The following is a 20,261-nucleotide window of genomic DNA, read 5'->3' as shown; positions in this document are numbered from 1 at the left end:
AGGAAACTGGGCACCGCACCATATCATCTATGAAATGTTGTTCTCTGCTTTCAGCTGATGGGATGCCGATTGCCAACCTTTCATGTTTCTAGACTCCACTTGTGCATCATCTTCTGATTAATTGCTGAAAAGTTTAAACTTTTTTTCACAGGATGAGAGGGATCAAGCATTCTGATCAAAAATCATCCCCAAAGGTCAGTCCTAGTAATTTTGTCATACTAATTCATTTCGTGCCCTTTACAGGTTTTTCTTCCATTATATTGTCTCCATAATCCATAACTTAAGAAGTGGGGGCTTAGCTGCAATGTGGACAGACAGTCAGACATTTCAGAAGATATTCCCCTTACAGTATAAACTTGGGCAAACAGTTTCTTTTGCAGGAAAAATACTGTTCTTTAATATCATGGGATTTAGGTAATATTTCCAAGATACTCTGTAATCTTGAATGATAGCAGGTTATATAAATAGAAAGTATTAGCAAATATCTTGCTTCATTATACAGCACTAGAGCAGAGGTATTTCAGACTTACTGACTGTTTGGGTGCTGAAAGCATCCGGTGTCGCTTTATAATCTGATTTTTACTATCTATCGGTTTCATAATATTCTTCTAAACTTTGACATCAAAGCTTGAATTATTACTCTGGACCTCCCCACCCTCCATGCAAACTGATCGTAGTGTCTCACAGACAGGGAAATAGTAGTAAAGGTTTTTCAGCTACCAAAATGTAAGTGAGAATCTTTGCTTTGAATTTTACATGCACATGACTGGCTCATGTGCAGCCCGTCTCTATGTACACTCTACTGCCCCAAAATAATTCAGGACTGGTCTGGACTGGAATTTCTTGCAATTTGCTGCTTAAGGTCTGGACAAACCTAATGCCTGTGTACCTTACGTTTTAGACATGCCCTTGTATAGACCTTTTTATGATTAAACAGAACTAGAAGAGGCACCGTTGTGGTAGACATTGTGCATGGATGCACCTAGTTTCCAAGCTAAGGTGAGTTTAGCATTGAGACAGGGCTACCAAATGGTGCAAATGCATCAGGCTGCATGGGCTCGGTATTCCCAGGCAAGAACTGGTGTTGGCTCTGGGTAGAGGAGTCCACATCATTCCAGGGATGTCAGCTGACACTATTCAACACCTGAAAATACGGAGAGGAGACAGACTATTCATGAACGTACAGTGGGAAAGCAGGTAGATGGGTTCCTCTCCAGTGACAAAGGGCTACTACAGCATGTAACTGTAGTTAGCAAACAGATTGCAAAGCAACTGCTGTGTATCAGCAAGGGAATGTCCAAACATGCCTAACTCCTCCCATATGGATGATTTCATGTTAGTAGAACAACTGAAGCAACAAATCATGCAGAGGATCTCAAATAAAGACACCAAAACAATAAAATAGAGAAAAAAATCAAAACTAGAATTTCCGCTTGAGCTAGAATACAATTATTACTCAATCTAAATAATCTAATTAAGTAAGAATAACCACTTTTCAAAGACACTCTTCTCTTTGGAAATAACATCTAAATGCTGCCATTTGCAACAAAGATCATTAGACATTTAAACTGCAAATTGTATCTCCCTTACCCTGGAGCAATCTTGTGTTTTTCAAGAAGTGTACCTCAAACAGGACAAAAACACTTTGTAAATTGTGCAATTAGAAAACTAGCTGAAAAGAAGCAAAATCACTCATATTTATCAACTACAACAGCATAAGGACCTCCCCCCCTTTAAAGAGAGACTCTTAGACCATTACTTTCTTTTTAACTTAAATACATACAGTAGGCAATTTTAAGCAGTTCTAATCAAATCACATAAAAAAAATGAAAATAATGTATTCTAAAATAGCGTGACAGTAATACCGAAGTTGAAAAGAAATGTTCTTGCTTCACTGTAGTATAATTTTAATCCTTCTAAACCTCAAAGCATTTAAAGTTTCATGAACAATGAACAAGAACAGAGGCAGGCAGAACTTTTTCTAATATGTCAATACTCACCGTAGAGTAGAGAGAGGATGTGCTGGAGACAAGTGATAATGAGGACCCATGTACTTTAAAAAAAGGAAAATAATATGAAATATTGATGAAAGCATAAAACTTCCCCCACGTAGCTCAATAACTAAACATCTTTTTAAAATGAGAACCAATCTTCCACAAAGAGCAATTATGAGCTATCAGTAAAGAAAGGCTATTGATAATTTTTTCCTGCACTTAAAAAGATTGTTCTATAAAAAAAAAAAGGCACTTTTCTGCGTACATGGTAGGAGAGCAAGCCAGTGAGATTCAGTATTATTACCAGCAAACCAAGCATGACTTTTGTTGTTTTGACAACAAATCACTTAATAAATACACTCTTTAGAGAAACGAGAAATTGGACAGGTTTATACACCTGTCCAAAGCTGAGCAAAGTGATTTTAATACTAGACTATGTTTTGCAAAACAGTTCACATTCCCTGGGGTGAGCTCACAGGCTTTCCTTAGTTGGCGTCTGCCCTCAGCACAAGGCAGACCCGTGCACGCTGGTGTCTGTAGCCCGTGTGAAGGGGTTACTGCGAGATGTAGTGCCATATTTCCACTAATCGTCAGTAGAGTCAGCCTCAAGAGCACGGAGTGAAGATGCAGGACTTCAACGCAAAAAATGGTGTTCCTGGTCTCTCTGAAAATGGCAATTGAAGACTAAACTGAGAAAAAAATGCCCCTTCTGCTTTTGATTACTCTACTGAAGAAGGACACACTAACAGAGAATTTTAAAGAAGATCATTTATTTCGTTACTTCTTTTCATTTTTGTTTCAAGAGTTTGGTAAATAAATTATTTTGTGTTATTGGCATTTGTATTCCAAATTGACAATAGGAGAATACTTGAATTAGCCAAATAAACTTTAAATCTAGTTTTGTAACTGGGCAAATATTTACAAAGTTGTGGTACGCTGACCATAAATCCTGTTCCTTTCAATCTATCTCTGATTTTCAGTCTCTGTTTTAAATCTCTCAGCTAAACTCCCATTCTGCTCTCATACACTGTGGCTCTACTCATTACTTCACTTCTTTCACTATAACCTTCCTCAGAGCTCCTATCTTAAATAAAACACATTTGGCCTTCCAACAGCATCATTTCACGTTAATCTCTATTGACTGTAAACTGCTGAAAACTGTTTATTATTGCTGCATTGACTTTCATTGACTCAGGCTGATCATGGTTATCCACTCCAGCTGGATATGAAACATGACCAATGAAAAAGCCTTCATCAAGGCCACTGGTGACCCATTACTGAAATTCCAGATTTAACACCTCTTTTTCTATGCATAAATTATTTGCCTTGTTTTCTCTATTATTCTTCCAGTGTTTCCTTTGATAATTCTCCTGTTCCTCAGCAAAGGGTCTGTAGTCACCTCTGTCCTTGAATTATGTGATATGCTTCTGTGCAGTCAGCCATCCTCTCTGTGCTGACAACTCACAGCTTGATCTGTCCTGCACCCTACTGCTAGTATTACATACCCAGATGTCTGCCTGACATATCATCTAAAATTCAGAAGAACAAATTGAGAAGTGAAAATATTAGTTGTCTGTTATTTCATCTAGGACTTTTTTTTCCCCCTTTTATCTCATGACTATGACCTTTGGGGCTAGGGGAAGACTTTTTTATTTGCTTGTTATAAAGACCATTTATATTGTTATCACTTAGCAGTAAGCAAGATTGATGAGATGATGTGATAGAATGACTCTCCATTAGATTTTAGTGGGGCTTTTTTTGGGGGGTTGCTTTTTAATTAAAGGGTGTGAGAATGTATGGGAATTCTGCAAATAATCAGATTTACCAGAACTGTTAGGCAGAAGAAAATGTTACAGGGCATTTAACTAGGAGCTGTCAGATGTGGTTAAAAAAACCCCAAAACCAAAACCAAAGCCAAAACAAAAATATTCCCCAAGTTCCAGGTATTGTACATAGCATTAAAGAAACCAGACCAACAGTAATAATCTGCATACAGAAAGTAGTGAGGTCAGAATTAATGACAGAGTTTAAATACAGAAATTCATATAGTGTTTGCTGTAGGAAGCTGTAGAAAAGTTGGGAAATTAGGTGACTATAAAAGAAAGGGGATGCTAAGTACTACTGGCATTTGGAAAAAAAAGAGTACAGAAGTAGGACTAAGACAGCATAGAACCACAGTAGTCAAGGTATGCTCAGACACTTCACATTTAGAGACAAAAAGAATAAAATAATTTTCCAAGAATTACTTCCTTTCCTCGACAATTTCCAATAAAGGACTTATAAGTGTATGACATACACAGCATTGCATATTACTGTGTGAAAGAAATACCTTCCACGCTTTAGGGTAAGTAAGTCCTGTGAATCCAGCTCAACAGAATTAAAAAAATAGCTTCACAAAATTCTTTATATTTTTATGTTGCTGAAAAAATATTTTAAAATTTTACTACACTTTGGAGGCCTATTTTGGGGGCCTATTTTGGGGCCCATTAGCCGATTCAAATAGTAACTAGGTCTTACCTTCTTCCATGCTGTCCCTGAATGAACCTGAATGACTAATCGCTCGTGGTCTCTCTTCTAAGGATGTAGCACTGCCACACAGTTGGGAGTCATCATACAGATCAAAAGAAGTGTCTTGTGCAGGGATGCTGTTTGAACGCATCATACTGGGTCCAGGAAGGTTAAACTGAGATAGGTTGGTTGGACTCACTGGAATACAAAGCTTTATTAATGAAGCACATTTCCATTAAATGAATTTTGGTTCTGTATTGTAATGTAGGACTAGCATGGTTAGGTGGACTTTACGCTGTTGAGAAAATGAAAGGCTTTTATTCCTACACACAAAACCACCACAAACAGGTGAAGCAGATGATCTCTGAGGAGCTGGAGCTGGATGAGACTAATCCTGTAAACCACATGGTAACACTAACACTGGTGTCTGAATACACACTTGTTCACTTTGACAGCCCAAGACAGAAAATCCACGGGAGAGATACAAAAGTTAAAAGTTAAAAAGGAGTAAGAAGTTGTAAGTATTTTTTTATAAGCAGCTCTTCTAATAAATCTGTGTCTGTATTTTTACCGTTACATACCTATGTAACCAACTGCTGTTAAGACCAAAGTTTTATTGGCATAGGCAGGACATGTTTACCCTTTGATTTTCTACAGCACCAGCTTAAAATTCCTGCACAGGCCAGTTGAATCTCATCATAATAAATAGGAGTAGTCCCATCACTCATGATTGAAATCCAGAACAGCACTGATGAACGTAGTTTAAGCTTTTGCAAAGTTTGTTTGCCAGTAGGAAGGAAAGCCTGGTTATGATTCACTTGGACCACATGAACTCAATACCTAGAAGAAAAAGCTAATGTCTATCCAAATTCAGCCTACGTCTTTGGACTTTTATTTTAGATCATGCAAGATGTGCTTTAAGTCATAAACTACCACAGCAGCTGTGTTGTGAGAGCAAATTATTCCACAGGGCTATGATAATGGTAAGAAGGAAAGGACAATGACAAAATAAATTAAAAAAAAACCCAACTGATCTTATTGTCTCTCTTGTGAGTACAAGAAGTATGAATAAAAAGAAGATAATTGTAAGCAGAAAACGATAGAGTGAGAGAAACACTGCTTAAAAAGAGATGTGTCCAAAAATACTGCAAGTACATGGAGGAAATCCAAAGCAGTAGCTTAGCCAGGATCCAATTTCATCTTTCAAAGTGGCTTTGTTCAACTTCTTTTTCCCATATGTAATAAAGACTAACATTTGTATGTCTGATCAAACTGCTTTTGAGTGATTGTAAACTACAGATGCCATAAGCTGTGACAGAGTGACAGAAGTGTGAATTAGCAGAAGGTTGCTGCTAATTCCACAGTAATGGCTGAAAACACAAAAGCTCATTGTGAAGCTAGGTATGTGTCCAGCGCGGTGCAAATAAATAGTTTTCTATTGTGCATGACAGAAAAAATAAAATTATTAGCAAAACTAAATTTGTGTTGGATTAACTTGAAACAAAATCCAGAAACAAAATCTAAAATTTGACCTGAAATCAAATAAATCTGAAATGTGATTTGCATCCTAAAATACTACATTGTATTAAAGGACAGGATTTGGATTGGGCCCAGTGCAGTTATAGCCAGGTCCAGTCACTGAAAAATATTTGGAACGCCTATCCCAAAGCAAACCTGTATATAGGAAAAAAACATTGTTTAGCGTCTGGATTGACTTTCACAAAATCACTGGATAGAATCCCACTGACTGTGAATCCTAAAAGATGAGTAGCTTTGAACTACTGATTTCCAGTTGATTTCCACTTCAGCCTCAGATTTTCTTCTCCTTGGGCAAGTCATAGGGAATATGTGGGTTTTTTCTGTATGCAAAATAGGAAGTACCCTGGCCTACTCCATGAAAAACATTGTGTGTTTCCCTTCATTAGTGGTATACCACAATATGGTGATGGAGATGTTAAATTATCTAGTTTGGCAAACTAAGAAATATGAATGGTTGAATTTTATGAGTCTAATCTAGAGTGGGAGAAACAGTGGAGGGAAACGGCATTTACCCAGGTTGGAAAAGTGATATTTTCCAGTTGCGGATGAAGACATAGCTGAAGGAGAAACAAGCGGGGACTGACTGCCAGTGTCTTGCAGGCCTCCAGTTGAATGGGAGCGCAGCCATTCCTTGCCTTCCTCCTGACTCGTCTGCCGAGATGATGGAGTATATCTGAAAAACCACAGCTGACATGCTCAAAACAACAACAAGGTGACAGTTTGGAAAGAAACAGGTTTCACATAAATACCCTTCACCAGTTAGACAGAGCAAAACCCTTGAAAGCATCAAGTCTCGTCAAGTGACTACCACCAGGGATTTTACCGAGGTAAAATACAGGACTTGAAACCCCTTTTCTCTTCATCCCCCTCCCCAAAACAGCATTCCCTTCCTTTGAAGAGATATGATGATAAACCATAGAAGACAGACAACTGAGCTGACAGGAAAGGACTTCAAAGCTGTAGGAAGTGTACAGGTTGATGTAAAAGCTCGGAAGCTGTATGGCTAGGACGGGGAATGGACAGACTAGAAGCCAAGAAATGTGAGTAGCTGCTTACAAAATGACATCTGCCACAGATCAGGTGGGCAATTTGTTAGATGGTAGGAGTGAAACAGATCAACAACTCTGAAAAAGGAGTTTGCATCGGTAATGACAACTACTCATGGTCATACGCACGGCCTGTCACTCTGAATGATACTTGGCATTGTGTCCTGCCCCAAACTCAGGGGAGGGAAAGGGACAGGAAAAATCCACAATTAGCAGAAACAAGTTCTCTGGAAGGAAGAAGTCTTGCAATGTAATCATTCATCAACTGCTTCCTATGGCAAACCAATAAAACAAGTGTAACTTGACACATGGGCTAAGAGGGAGAACCGGTAACTCACTGGGCCCGGCTCCTTTTGGCCGGGCTGGAAGAAGGGCAATTCTGGCAGTGGTTAAACGTTAAAATGTGCAGGCAGTGTGGGTCTTAACCAAGAGATTGTTTTCAGCAATGTCTGCAATAGCCTGCTTCATTCAGCACAATCTCCTGCTGAGAAATGAGCACCTTCTTCACCGCTGTCATGAGCCATCAGTGTTCCCCAAACAGCAGAGCAGAAAGGGCTTTTGATACTCTGGCTTCAGGCTTGCAAGGCACAAGTATTTCTGCTTAGAAAGCAGATTAAATGATCATGTAAGTTCTCATGTTGTGCTTGGGGTTTTGTACAATATTTTACGGCATTAAAACATCTTGTCCTGATTAAATATTTACTTCCTTTCTGCTTTCAAAAAGACAGCTATGATCTTTGCCTATAAATGTGGTAGAGCAGAGTTACCCAGCAGTAACTGGATCAGAAACATGGCAAAATGAGAATTCAGGATCTGGGTCTTGGACTGGGATTTCTGCACATTAAATCAAACTGATGGTCTTTCTGGGATAACTGATCAGGCCTATATGCCTATAAGCTGTTTTCCCACTCCATTTCACTTTCAGCTTTCAGCCATTATTACAATTATAGAGCCACAAACCTCAATCATGCCATTGTACCCTTGCAGGGTCCCCTTTATGCTTTTTTTATGTCCTCCACCTTTTCCATTCTCTCTCAATCCGAAGTGATTGTTTTGGGACAACAGGAAATTTGATTACATTCTTTTTAAGGAACGGATAGTGCAGAAGGTGCTTTCTAGTGACAACATTTTAGCACTACCTTAAAATTTCATAAAATGTTATTTATCAATAGTTCGAGATTGAACTGTGTCATTTCAGTGACTGGAGGGCTGCAGAGTGTCTGTGTGCATGCACATATACCCTTGTTTGCTAAATTCCCTTCCTGGATTGGGGAGATAGGCTGCCACGCCAAATGAGACCGGACAAGTTACCTAATCATCCCCTCTTTTAACCATGGAGCAGAGCAGACTTCTGTTTTCTGTGATGAAGACAGCCCTAATTAGTGGCGAATTAGTAGCAAAGTTGGACTCTGAGTACTGCTGGATCAAGAAGACTAGCTGGAGCAGGGCTCATTTTATACCTACAAACCTTGGATATTTAAGCATTTTCTAGCCTTAGCCTTTACCAGATCTTCAAATCGAACAGCATGAGTGTTTGCATTTGGAGTTCAAGTTCAGATCCACCTCTAAAACCTTATTTTTCTCAATAATGTTTTCAACAATTAGTCCCATTGAATTGCAAAAGTATCTTGTTCTGTCTCTTTTAGCTCTCCAGGATTCAATGCCTTTTAAGATTCAATGCATAAGGAAACTATCCTTAATAGTATTCACTTCCTATGATATATGTTGAAAGGAAATTTCTTCACTAGGCAGACTTGGAAAGAAAAAGTCCATTGTTAAAATCTATGTTTTTTGGTTTGAATCTAAATACCAAGAACTCTGTTGTAAATAGGATCAACAAAAGGAGAAAGAAAAGGAAAGACAGTGTAGAAAAGGTTACAGGAAAACAGAGAAGCATCAGTCATGCTCAAAAAAATATATACCTTAATCCCTTTTTGGGTAGTGTATTTCTGTCAAGCTGCATGCTGTTAAAACAAAAAAAATCCCTAAGGACATACAGTAAACCGGACTGTTCAGAATTACAAATTTTAAAGGTCTAGATATGTGTGCATAACAGAAGGTCATTTAATGCTTTTTAATATATCTTTCGTGATAAATCCCTGACTCATTGGAGGGGACAATAGGACACGGACTGCTGCACATTCATTTTTCATCTAGACATGCTCTGGGCTGGGTCAATAGTAATTTGGAGACTGTCCAAGTCAGAAAGAAGTCCTTCCTTACCATTTCTAACCTTCCTACAGCTTCACCCTGCAATCTGTGCGAGAATCATATGGTCACAGCAGGAACCCTTACTTTTCACAGTTGCCTATGATATGCCAATAGATTTCCGAAAGAAATGAAGGTTGTGGCACCTGCTAGGAGACAGCATGGCCTTGCCAGAAGCCAAATGACAGCTCTGCTTGTAGAAATATGTGCTAAATATACAGACCCTTGGCTTTCTGTTGCTGTGGGGCTCACATAGTAAGCTGATGGTGGTGATAATGAAAAGTGGCAGCAGAGCAACGATGTTCCATATTCACGCGCATGCGGTAGCAGAGTGGCTGATCACCAGAGATCTACATCTGGAGTTTTCTTAATTGAAATCCCATCACTAGAAGGACACCCTTCCTTCAAATCAAGTGACATTTGGACACTTCCTCATAAGGACTTGGTAGATCGGTCCCCGACTAGTGTGGGTTGAATTTGAACTAGTTATCATCAAGTAAGTGTTGCAATGGTTTTTCCCTTAAGAACATAATTTAGTGTCACCATATGGATTAAACTGTGAAATGGCTTTAGCAAGTTTCTGTATTACATATCATCATCACACCTCTGAGAACATCCGTAACTTAGGACCTGTCCTACCCAGAGAAACTCTCCCGCCATTACTAAAGGTTGTTTTCTATTGTGCCAGGGGTGCTGGGCACCCCACTGTCACGTAACCTTGATCCAAGTAGGTAAAGGCAGTGAAAATACTGTTGGTGTTAACAATCCATTACCATTAGGGCTCAAATCTAATGAAAGTAAACCCCTCTTACCATCAGGAAGTTTTATAGGCAATTTTACTGGTTTAATTGGGGCTTTGGGGAGAAAGCAAATGGAAGGAGAAACTTAGCAGGATTTCAGCATAGGCCTGGCTATCATCCATGTGAGAGTAGTCCTCTATCAGAGAGAGAACTCAATTTTCAGCATTTTGCTCCCAACATAACTAACAGGACCAGAAATGGTTGGTAAAATGAGAGCATACATTTGAATGCATGATTCATGTAATTTTTAGTTCCTTACAGAGATAAATGGGTCTTTCATGTACCTTTATGCACCTTTATGCACCTCTAAATTTCAAACCAAATAGACATGATCATAATAACAAACCCAGTTTCTTCTGCAAATCCTTCAAACATCCTACTGAACAATAAATTTTCTACTATTACTTTAACTTGAAGTTCTATGTATTTCGAAGTAGGATATAACACATTATCTAAAAATAAAGGAGCCAATTGGTGCTCCTTTAAAGCAATCCACAAGCCAAAAGTTCTAAGTCAGTCAGATAAATAGGCTAATACTGACCACAGGATTTTGCTAAAATCTTTTGAATTCAGATACTCAAATTAAATTGGGGTGGATATTCCTCAACATGATCATGGAATTATTGCAACTGCATAAAAGTGAATGTAGCAAACATCCATTTTGTGTTTTTTAAAATACTAAATCTTGTAAAGATTCCCCTAGATTTCAAATAATTGCACGAAACCATTAACCATGGTTCTATGTAACTATTAATTCAGACCCATCACTGCCCATATATTTTTAGTATATGAAAGCATTCCTCCACCAAGAAGCTGGGTATGTTACCTCTCCAGAAACTGGGCTTCTGGTAAAGAGAACTGAACTGTAATGTGCAGTGGTCCTACTAGGACACTACCAGCCTGGCTTCAGTGCTCAAAAGATCTTTAAAGATAATATGAAAAAAGGTCATCCTTTCCTGAAAGAAGCAATGCATTCATGGAAAACTGTCTCTTTGGCTCAAAACAAACACCAATATAAAGTGAGGCTGAGAATATTGGAGTATTCCTGATGCTTTCCTCTGCCATGTCATTTGCCAAAAGCAGTCTTGCAGGAAGGTGCATGCAGATGCAGGCTGAAGTTATCAAGCCCACTGCATCTCCATTCCCTTTTGTTTGTTTTGCACAGCTGAAACCATCTGCAAGTTCTCTGGGGGAAATTGCAGGAAGCCTTACAGTTCTCAGATTCCTACCTGCCCTTGGTGTTGAGGCTAACTTGGGAAAGGGCCGTAATGCCATATCTTTGGGCTATATCTAACTGTTGCAGAGCTGTTAGGGAACAAAATAAATTAATGCAAGCTAAGAGGCACCTAGGGAGGTCTAGGGCAGGCTGGGCGAAGCTGCTATGGGTCTTACAAATGAATTGCTACAAATGGCTGAGCACATGAGAAAATCCGATCCATGATGCACTGTTTCACACCTTAAAATCACAATCATCAACTATGATGATGATGTAAAACAATTGAAAGTCTTGAAGATTTCAAAAAGTGCATTTCAGTGCACTTTTATGGCCCTCAAAACTAAACATTCTTTTAAAGTAAACCAGAGCAAGCCAGTCACGTAATTAGAAACTACTTCCACCCTGCTATTCTTAAAATGCCACCACTACTGCTGATGCGACCACTGTTAATTCTCATATTTCTGCACTTTTTATGCATCCCTTGCTGTGTCACTCAGACCAAGCAGAAGAAAGACACAAATCTGCAGTGCAAATTAAGGGTTCAAAAGAACTATTGGTGATGTGTCCACTTGGAAAATTTTATCTGCTAAAGCAGCGATATTTCACCAATTAACCCTAGTATACAGTTTTACTCTAGAGTATAAATACCTGTATGATTTATTTTAATCCTTCTAATTTTTTTTAAGCTAAAATACAAGTGTCTTCCCACATAGGGAGTTACACTGCTATAACAACAGAAGCAGAGTGGTCTAAATAAATACCGCCAGTGCAAAACCAGCAAGAGTCCTAAGGGAGATGCAAATTTTGGTGAAAAAGCAAATATTTTGCTAGTATTTACTGCACCCATTTTCTGGTTACCACAATGCAAAAGAATCTCATGGAATGACAAAAAATTTGGCTGGGGTAAACTTTGACACTGTATCAAAACCGCAATTGACAGAAGGCTCTGTGTTCCTGCCCTACCATTGCTTGGTGGGCTTGCTTCAGGTGCTTGCCTGAAGACTGGGTGTGGGCAATGTCTGATCATCCCTGGAGCGGCTGAGACACACCAGGTACACACAGGCACATGTGGCAGGGACCTCAAAGACCTGCTGTCTCCATGGCAGGTAACCACTTTTCTGGAGGCAGCCGAGGTCTACTCTCCTTAGTAGGAAACACAGATGTGCCCTCATATTTTGGTAGCCTTTTCTGGGTTCTTTCCAGTTGCACCAAATCTTTCCTGAAAGTTGGTGTCTCAAAGTCTTCCAGTTAAAGTCTTAACACGAAAAAGTAGAATGGAACAACTAGTTTCTAAGACTTACATGTGATACTTTAATTTTCAAAATACTACAAAAATGCTTTGCCCTGCAGCGGCACTACAACCCCTTAGACGCTGTCTTCTTTCTGCAAAATAGCCTCATCATTTTCCATTTTGTGTTTGTGCAAATATATCCTGCCCTGTTATATCCCTTCAGGCTGATAAACTATGGATCGCTAGTCTTTGATAACTCTTTTACAACTGGTCAAGAACCTTACATTATTTTCCTCATTTGTTTATGAGAATGTTATTTGAAATAGCACCTAAAGCTTTACTAAGTTCAGGATTTCTTTTTGTACCTACTAATTCCTTTCCTCTACTCACAAAGACCGTTTTCCTGCAAATGAATTAAATTAGTCTTATTTAAAAGACTAATCCTATGTTATCTGTTAATTAACCCATTTTGTTTAATATCCCCTGTATCTTCCGAGGAAGGGAGGCAAGGTGGCCTTGCCCATAATGCCCTCGTCCTCCATCCCAGCCCTTCTCACTCCTTCCTCAGCACAGACCCTTTGAAAGGTCTTCTTCAGTCCTAATGACTGCAGGGCTATTTCAGACTATGTCTGAAGCAAGGAAGTGAAAAGTTCATCAGGACCAGTAAATTGGAGTAATCCTTAACCTTTTCATTCCCTCTTAGCACACTTGCCATTAGTGATGCTTGGCTATCAAATGCAGTTAATGCTTCAATGAAGCAAAGCCACGCTTATTTGTATCATCTATTAATAGCTTTGTCTTCTCTTTTAGCTTTCCCTAGGCTTTCTCTGTGTAGAATTTATGTCACTTGCTAATTGTATCTCAATTTGTGCTTCAGTCTTTCTGATTTTGTCTCCACATCATATTAATAAATCTCACTATAGACACCGCTCATTCAGACTTTTGCAAGCTCTAGAGTGACTGAAGAAAAAGAATAAGCCTCTTTGCAGATAATTTCTTATGCCAGGCCAGGCTACAACTAGTATTGCCAGAGGCATCTCAAATATAATCTGAGTTTACAAAGGAAAAAGGACATAATCTGTTGCCAAACATATCTGTCTCTAACATGGCAAACCAATGCTTTTGTTGTAAAAAAATATTTTGCTACATGTAGGTTTTATAGGATAAAACAGTTTAGAAATAACACAGCACTTCTAACAGGCCTTTCAGAAAAATCAAACAGCATAAAACCTATGGGGACTTTAATTCAAGAAATGACACCATTTTTCTCTAGGTACATATATTTGTTTTGAGGCCAGATCAACATGATAAATGGTTCTCTCTGGACTCAATCATAATATTCCCACATGGACAAATCTGAAACTTAAAAATACTGCCAAAGGCAAAGTATTTGGAACCACCGAAATTGAGTCACTGAACAAATACATAAAGTATTAGTAGTGGGGGTTGCTCAGGATCTTATGCCAAACCATTAACATTTTAAATGTGATGTTTAACATCCTCTGTGTAAATATGATCTTTGGCATAAATTCATACTCTTCCACATCATCCTATTGACCTCACCATCCACATATGTAAAAATTAGTGAAGGTTTTTATAAGCTAAATATTAATAATTAACTTTCTAAGAAATATCATCACATTCAGTTCATGGCATACAAGGAAAATTACTATTTAAAAATTAAAGGCAACTTACAAATTACTCATGTACCATTGTATTTTTAACTACTGTTGCTACGATACATTATACTGGTACACACATATGTTTTATAGTGTAGTAACGATTTTAGTAAGAGGTGTGATTTTAGCTGATATAGTAATACTTATGAATGCAACATAAGAGAATGAAATGTGCAGAAAGCTTCCATCTAGATGTGACAAAAACTTGTTTAGGGTTTTGGGTTTGTCTGCTGGTTTTGGGTTTTGCTTTGCTTTGTTTGGTTTTGTTTTTTTAATGCTGATTCACTGAAAGTGAAATCTTTCCATAGAAAGGATTGGTATTGAAAAATCTTTGGTTTTGTATAAAGGGAAAAAAGTTCTTAACACTGTATATTTTTCACATGTTTACAAAAAAAGATCTTTTTTCTTTCAAATAATTGTGTATTCTCTAAACAACTAAATGTAACCTTTAAAAGTGTAAATATTTCTGGCTGACTCAGTATAATTTTCTTTTTTGGACCAAAGGCTAATGAAATATTTAATATTGACTTTTCAGTGCCCATGTGAGATACGAGTTTCATTTTCAAATCTTGAAAATTTTCACAGGAAGAGAAAATTACTTCCTGCCTAGCAAAGCTTATTTTTTCTCTCTTGCAAAAGTCAAATAAATATTTCACACACATAAAAAAATAAGAATAATAAAAAAAAAATCACGGCACAACTGTGCCAGGGTGGATGCACCACTTTATAATATAAATTAAATGGTAAAATATCTGCATGTCAAAAAGATCTTTAACAGAGCAAACAGAGGAAAACCCTTTCTTGGTTTTGTTTGTCTGTTCCAGACACTCAGCAGGACTGTGCATATAGTGAGGGTCTCATCTTATAAACTGTCCCCCTGCCAGTGAAACTGCGTGTTAGTAAGGGTCTGTGTAATGATTACCATGTAAGAAGCAACTTGTCAGGACTGGGCATTTTAAGGCAAGACTGGTCAGCTGAAGGCAGGGGCCCACCAGCTCTGCCTGTGCTTTGAGTTAATGGGAAGAAAACTGGTGGGGTCCCACTGCTGGAGAAGATTTGTTAGCAAGAGGGCAGTGATATGGCTTTGGAGCTGCCAATTGCTGGGACAGCAGGTAGGTCCAGCATGCAGGAATCATTCTGTGGCTGTTTAGATTTGCCTTTAATTAGACAATTTTCCCCTTTTCTCTGGTTGTTGTCCAGAAAAAGGGAACAAAAAAACTTCTCGAGATAGAAAATGTGCTTGTAAAACCTTAAAAGGCAGTTGATTCCATGTCCAATGCCTGCAATTACTTTCTTTTCTTCCTTCCTTCCTTTTTACATAAAGGACTAAGCTGCTAATTAAACAGTGTCCCTTTAGGAAAACAGGTGGAGGGTTTATTTTTTCGTCTCCTGTCCTTTTGCCTCTCAGTGGTTTCGTGGTCACTGTATCTATAGGCAAGCTCACCTTTCCGAAAGAGTAGATCTGACGCTTCCAGTCCTCATGAGCAGGCTCTGAACCTCCTGAGTGCTTGTTGTCAGTCCAGAGAGAGAGCCATGATGGCTAAGAGGAAGGTCAATAGACTCGGAACTGGTGTGAAGGCTAGTCATGGACTGGTAACTTGGTGTGTCCTTACTGCCCGCTGAAGAGCTGCTCAGGTTTGCAGCCCACACAAGACCACCTGATGTGAAAGAGTGCACTGAGGCGGGACTGGAAGCCAAGGAGTGACTTAAGCTTACAACATCTGCATTTAAGTCCGAAGGTTTACTGAAGAGGGGGCTGCTGCTACCACTTTGCCCACCTGCACTGCCCATGCTGCCTGTGCCCGAGGATGGCGATTCCAGGCTGCCTTGCCGTGCCAATGTGGTACTAGGGCTGGGCATTGCCGATGTGGGTTTCACACCTTCAGTACTGGGTGCAGAGGCAGCTTTACCACTTGCCTTGGCACCAAACAACCTAAATGTAAAACAAATAGCTTTAGAGAAACTGATAGCCACATTAAACATTCATGGCGTAACATCCTAAGAGCCAAACTACACATTTTCAGTTACCGCTACTTAAAATCATGCCTACCTAGTTGATCAATCGCATCGCAAAATTAAATTCACGTAACCATATCACAATAATCAGGGTTTGTTTCATTAGCAACAGCTCTCATTCAGTCCCGTTCAGATGTGCTCTTTGCACATATAGACCCTCCCGAGAGAGGTAAAATAAGCACATTTTTGTCTTATTAGTGCATAAACAGATTACACTTTCACCCAAATTCAGCAATTAAGCGTTCCCACGGCTAAGTCATTAGCTTTTAAACCCTTCACTTCCCAAATCAGCTAAAATGATTGCAATAAACACTTGCAAAATCCTTCATAGTTTAACAAACATCTAAGTTTGTGAAAAATTTCCCTCTTGTTGTTCTTTTTGCACAGATGGTCATGTGGTCATCGGCCATGTAGTAACCATTCAGACAGAATAAACTGCACTGGAGCTAAATGGGCTCGGTTTGTCTCCAAGGGGAGTCATGACAGACGTGTATTTCACATAATTGCTTCCAGCAATTCTATAGAGGAAATTCTACAGTCATGATGAAAAAAACTCAACCCCAAATGCTGTAAAACTGTTGAAATTAAAAGTCATGTGATGGCTTAATGTCTTACTGGAAATGCTTTAAGCTACAGTTAGGGTGCAGCTCATAAATTAATAAGAAATAAATGCAAAACTTATCGTAATATAAAGTAAGCACGGCTAATAATGTCAGAATCCGTTTTACATACTACCAAGCCCACAAAAATCAGCTGCAGCTCCCCAGGAGCTTGGAGATGCTGTTTTGGTAACTAGGCACAAGAGGGCACTATTGGCTTTTTCTCCAACAGTGCAACTGCTCCATCCCAATTTATACTTTATCCAGATTTATGCTTCCAGAAAAGTTACAATAGAGCATTTCCAATTGAATTTTAGCTTTGCTAATGTTTGTGATGAAAGATGTAACAAAGCTGCTAAGATAATGTAATGCTTGTAGCTGGAGCTTCCAACAATGTGAAAGCAAATATTTTATTTATCTACAGAGCTCTTCAGTTCTCCAACGAGGCTATGGCATCGCCTGTCCCAGTAACAGAATGGGCCTGAATGAGGCGTTCTTCTTCCCTTTGGGAGTTATCAGAGTATTGAGAGGGAACTTCTCATGTGCCTGAGTATTCAATAAGAACTTAGAATCATAGAGTATCTCGAGTTGGAAGGGACTCATAAGGATCATGGAGTCCGACTTATTCTAGCCTTCAAACTGTTGTTATGGGAATGTACCTACAATGCTCAAAGCTCAAGGAATAGCCATTTTGGGTATGGGGGGGTCTTTAGGTCTTAGAGAAATAATTGTGTTGTGTGAAAAAATATTACCCTTTTATTTATTTTTTTTTTTAAACTTGATTCTCTGTTTGTGGCAAAATACACCCGGAAAAGGCTTTTTGGGCTTTTTGCCCAGTGCTTCAACACATTGTAAATCCTTGCCTTATATATAGCAATTTCAGGAATTCACAGAAAAGCACTAACCTTCGAAAGGTCGGTGAGGCGATATCTGGGTATTTGGATCCTGGTTGCCTAAGTCCTGGCGTGCCAGAGGCGCTTGCCGAAGTTGGGCTGGATTTAGGGGAACTGGAAAGCGAGACGCTCTCAGAATCAGACACGGCCACTTTCTCTTTTTCCTTGTCTGTCTGGTTGATGGTGACGGGGCTGGACCGCCCGGACCCGATCTTGCTTGGCTCTCGCAGTTTGGTGGCAGCAGCACCCGCAGACTTGCTGCTGACGTTGGAGTCGATGCTGCTGGTGCTGGAGCGGTGGCCACCCCTGCCAGGGATCCCGCTGCCGCTGGATTTTGATGGGCGAGGCAAACTTCGATACTGCAGAGTCGTCTTCGAGTTCATGTGCAGGACGCCGTCATCCTGGTTCTGGGAACCGTCTAAGCTTGTTTTCCGCCCTGCGTTGGACTTCCCGCTGATGGCTGAAGATTTTGGCATTTTTCCTAGAGTCGCCGACCCACTTGTGATAGTTGCTCCACTTGTGGTGATTATAGTAGAAGATCCCATGCCGGACTTCTTGAATCCAAAGGACCCCGTAGCAGTTGATCTCCCAATGCCAGAGGGAGGCTTTTTTCCTTCATCGCCACTGCTTTTTCCTGCGTCCGATGGAGAGCGCTGAATGGAGGCTCCTTTCAGGGGAGTTTTCACTTTTTCTGAAGCTTTTGCATCATCTGTTTTTCCTAAATAAAAGTATATTTCGAAAGGTCACTTGTGCTTAAGCTGGAGTGTCTCAATATCTGATTTTAACACTATATGGTTAGAATTTCAAAATGAAAAAATACACAAATAGAAAAATTACCCTAAGAAAATAGACTGATTTGGTCTGTAGTCCCCAATCAGCAGTCAGTAGCAGCTACAATACATTACAGGTAAGCATTAAGTATTAAAAGCTTGAAATTCTCCTGAGAACTTCTAGTTTCATATGCAGCTGGAGAGCATAGGTGTAGAAAATTATCCTGAATGAACTATAAGGAATTTTATTTGTCTTTTTTTTCCTGTTAATAGTATTTCAATATGTAAGAAATAAGATTTGAAAATAAAACATGACATGCAATTAACTTTTCCAGAAGTATGACATTAATTATGCATGTAGAAATTAGTGGTACTCATTGATTTCTTTGTTTTTCACTGATTTCATTTTTTTAGCTTATAACCAAGCTTGTTCTGGTTTTAGTTAAACAAAATTATCAGGGAGTGATTATGTTATCATGGCATGAATCTTCTTGATCTATAACGATATCAATTACATGAGTTAATAGTCTTTGTCATATCCTTGATATCTTTTCAAGATTTTTGATTTTCTGAGAGGCTGTCTTCAGTACTGCACAGACACATATGTATATACCATATTTCTGCATAATCTTATTGTGACATTCAGAAAGGTTTAAACAAGATGTTCTCTTCTATCTTAAAATACCCTCCTCCTATTTTACAAACAGACAAAAAATGCTATTTCTCTTCTATTCTAATTTCTCTTTAAGCATCTATCGTATGGTCCTAATAAAGAACAGATATTCAGCATAACAAAGTTTTTAATACACTCTTTAACTGATTATGGAAGTTTTGGCGGTGGGTGGCCTAATTTCTCTTAAGGAACTATAATGAAGTTAATATAATTATAAACTATAATAAAGAGCAACACCTTCAAGTCAGAACTAAATCCACTCATGTTTTAATCCAGTGCACATTTAATGCTACACAAACACGTGCACACACCAAGGTATGGATCAGGCTCCTACACAGCGAACAGACAGACTATTAGTATATGCTTAAAAAATGAAGGCCTCACTTCTGTGTTACACGGTGGCTGCCTGCTTGTCTTCAGCAAAACAGATCTGGGAAACTTAGCTTGGCATGTGGTAAAGCTTTTATTATCTCTTTTTTTAATTGCTATTACAGGGCTGTCATTTCTGCACCTATATGACCACTGACCATGGTAATGCTCCTCAGGGATCTTACAGACCAGAGGCTGACCAATGGTTAGCAGTTCCAAATTGCAAAGAAACAAAAGAGGCTCACAAAGGATTTGAATTTATTCTGAGGAGATCTTTCTGAGTTGTCTTTACAACTGGGGGTTAAAGCATGCTCATGAAGCGTTTTGTCAGGACACGACAAAGGTCTAGAAAATGTTCTACAAAGAATCGATATTTCCCCAGTAAAATGACAGATTAGATGGTCTTAATCACGATGTCTTCCACCAACTTTGGATTTTTTCCTTCAAAACTAGATTGCAGAAGTGGTTACTACTTCTGGGAGGCCTTTCAAAATTAGGTAAGAAGTCATTTAGCACTGAAGAAAGTACGTAAAAAAAAAATTTTACAATTTTTTAATCTCTTAACAGTGGTCCATAGAATACTCGCAGTATCTGTAATATGACAATTCAGCTTTAGTTCAGAAACACTACTTTTGAGTCCTCTCACTTGAATGTTAAATCTTTTTATCTCAACATCTAATCTTTGGCCATTTCTGTGCCTATGTTCAATTATCAAAGGTA

At 38.9% G+C, this 20,261-nt stretch overlaps 1 protein-coding gene across 19 annotated transcripts in view; it reads right to left on the bottom strand.

The window, feature by feature from the left end:
• The window catches only part of NAV3 (neuron navigator 3), a 565,631-nt gene that overhangs the window by 42,892 nt on the left and 502,478 nt on the right, over positions 1-20,261 (bottom strand). For 15 of the 19 annotated variants that reach the window (XM_074573833.1, XM_074573778.1, XM_074573817.1 and 12 more), the window contains 6 exons: positions 17,742-18,447; positions 15,666-16,154; positions 9,010-9,051; positions 6,554-6,714; positions 4,512-4,700; positions 2,001-2,053 (listed from right to left, as the gene is read on the bottom strand). In XM_074573833.1, the coding sequence (XP_074429934.1) occupies positions 2,001-2,053; positions 4,512-4,700; positions 6,554-6,714; positions 9,010-9,051; positions 15,666-16,154; positions 17,742-18,447 (1,640 nt within the window). The remainder of the gene's footprint in view (positions 1-2,000; positions 2,054-4,511; positions 4,701-6,553; positions 6,715-9,009; positions 9,052-15,665; positions 16,155-17,741; positions 18,448-20,261) is intronic. The other 4 variants (XM_074573751.1, XM_074573888.1, XM_074573868.1 and 1 more) reach the window with 3 other exon arrangements.

Source organism: Larus michahellis, chromosome 1 (genome assembly GCF_964199755.1).
Source record: "Larus michahellis chromosome 1, bLarMic1.1, whole genome shotgun sequence".
Classification (NCBI taxonomy): domain Eukaryota; kingdom Metazoa; phylum Chordata; class Aves; order Charadriiformes; family Laridae; genus Larus; species Larus michahellis.
This window is presented reverse-complemented; position numbering and strand designations above follow the sequence as displayed.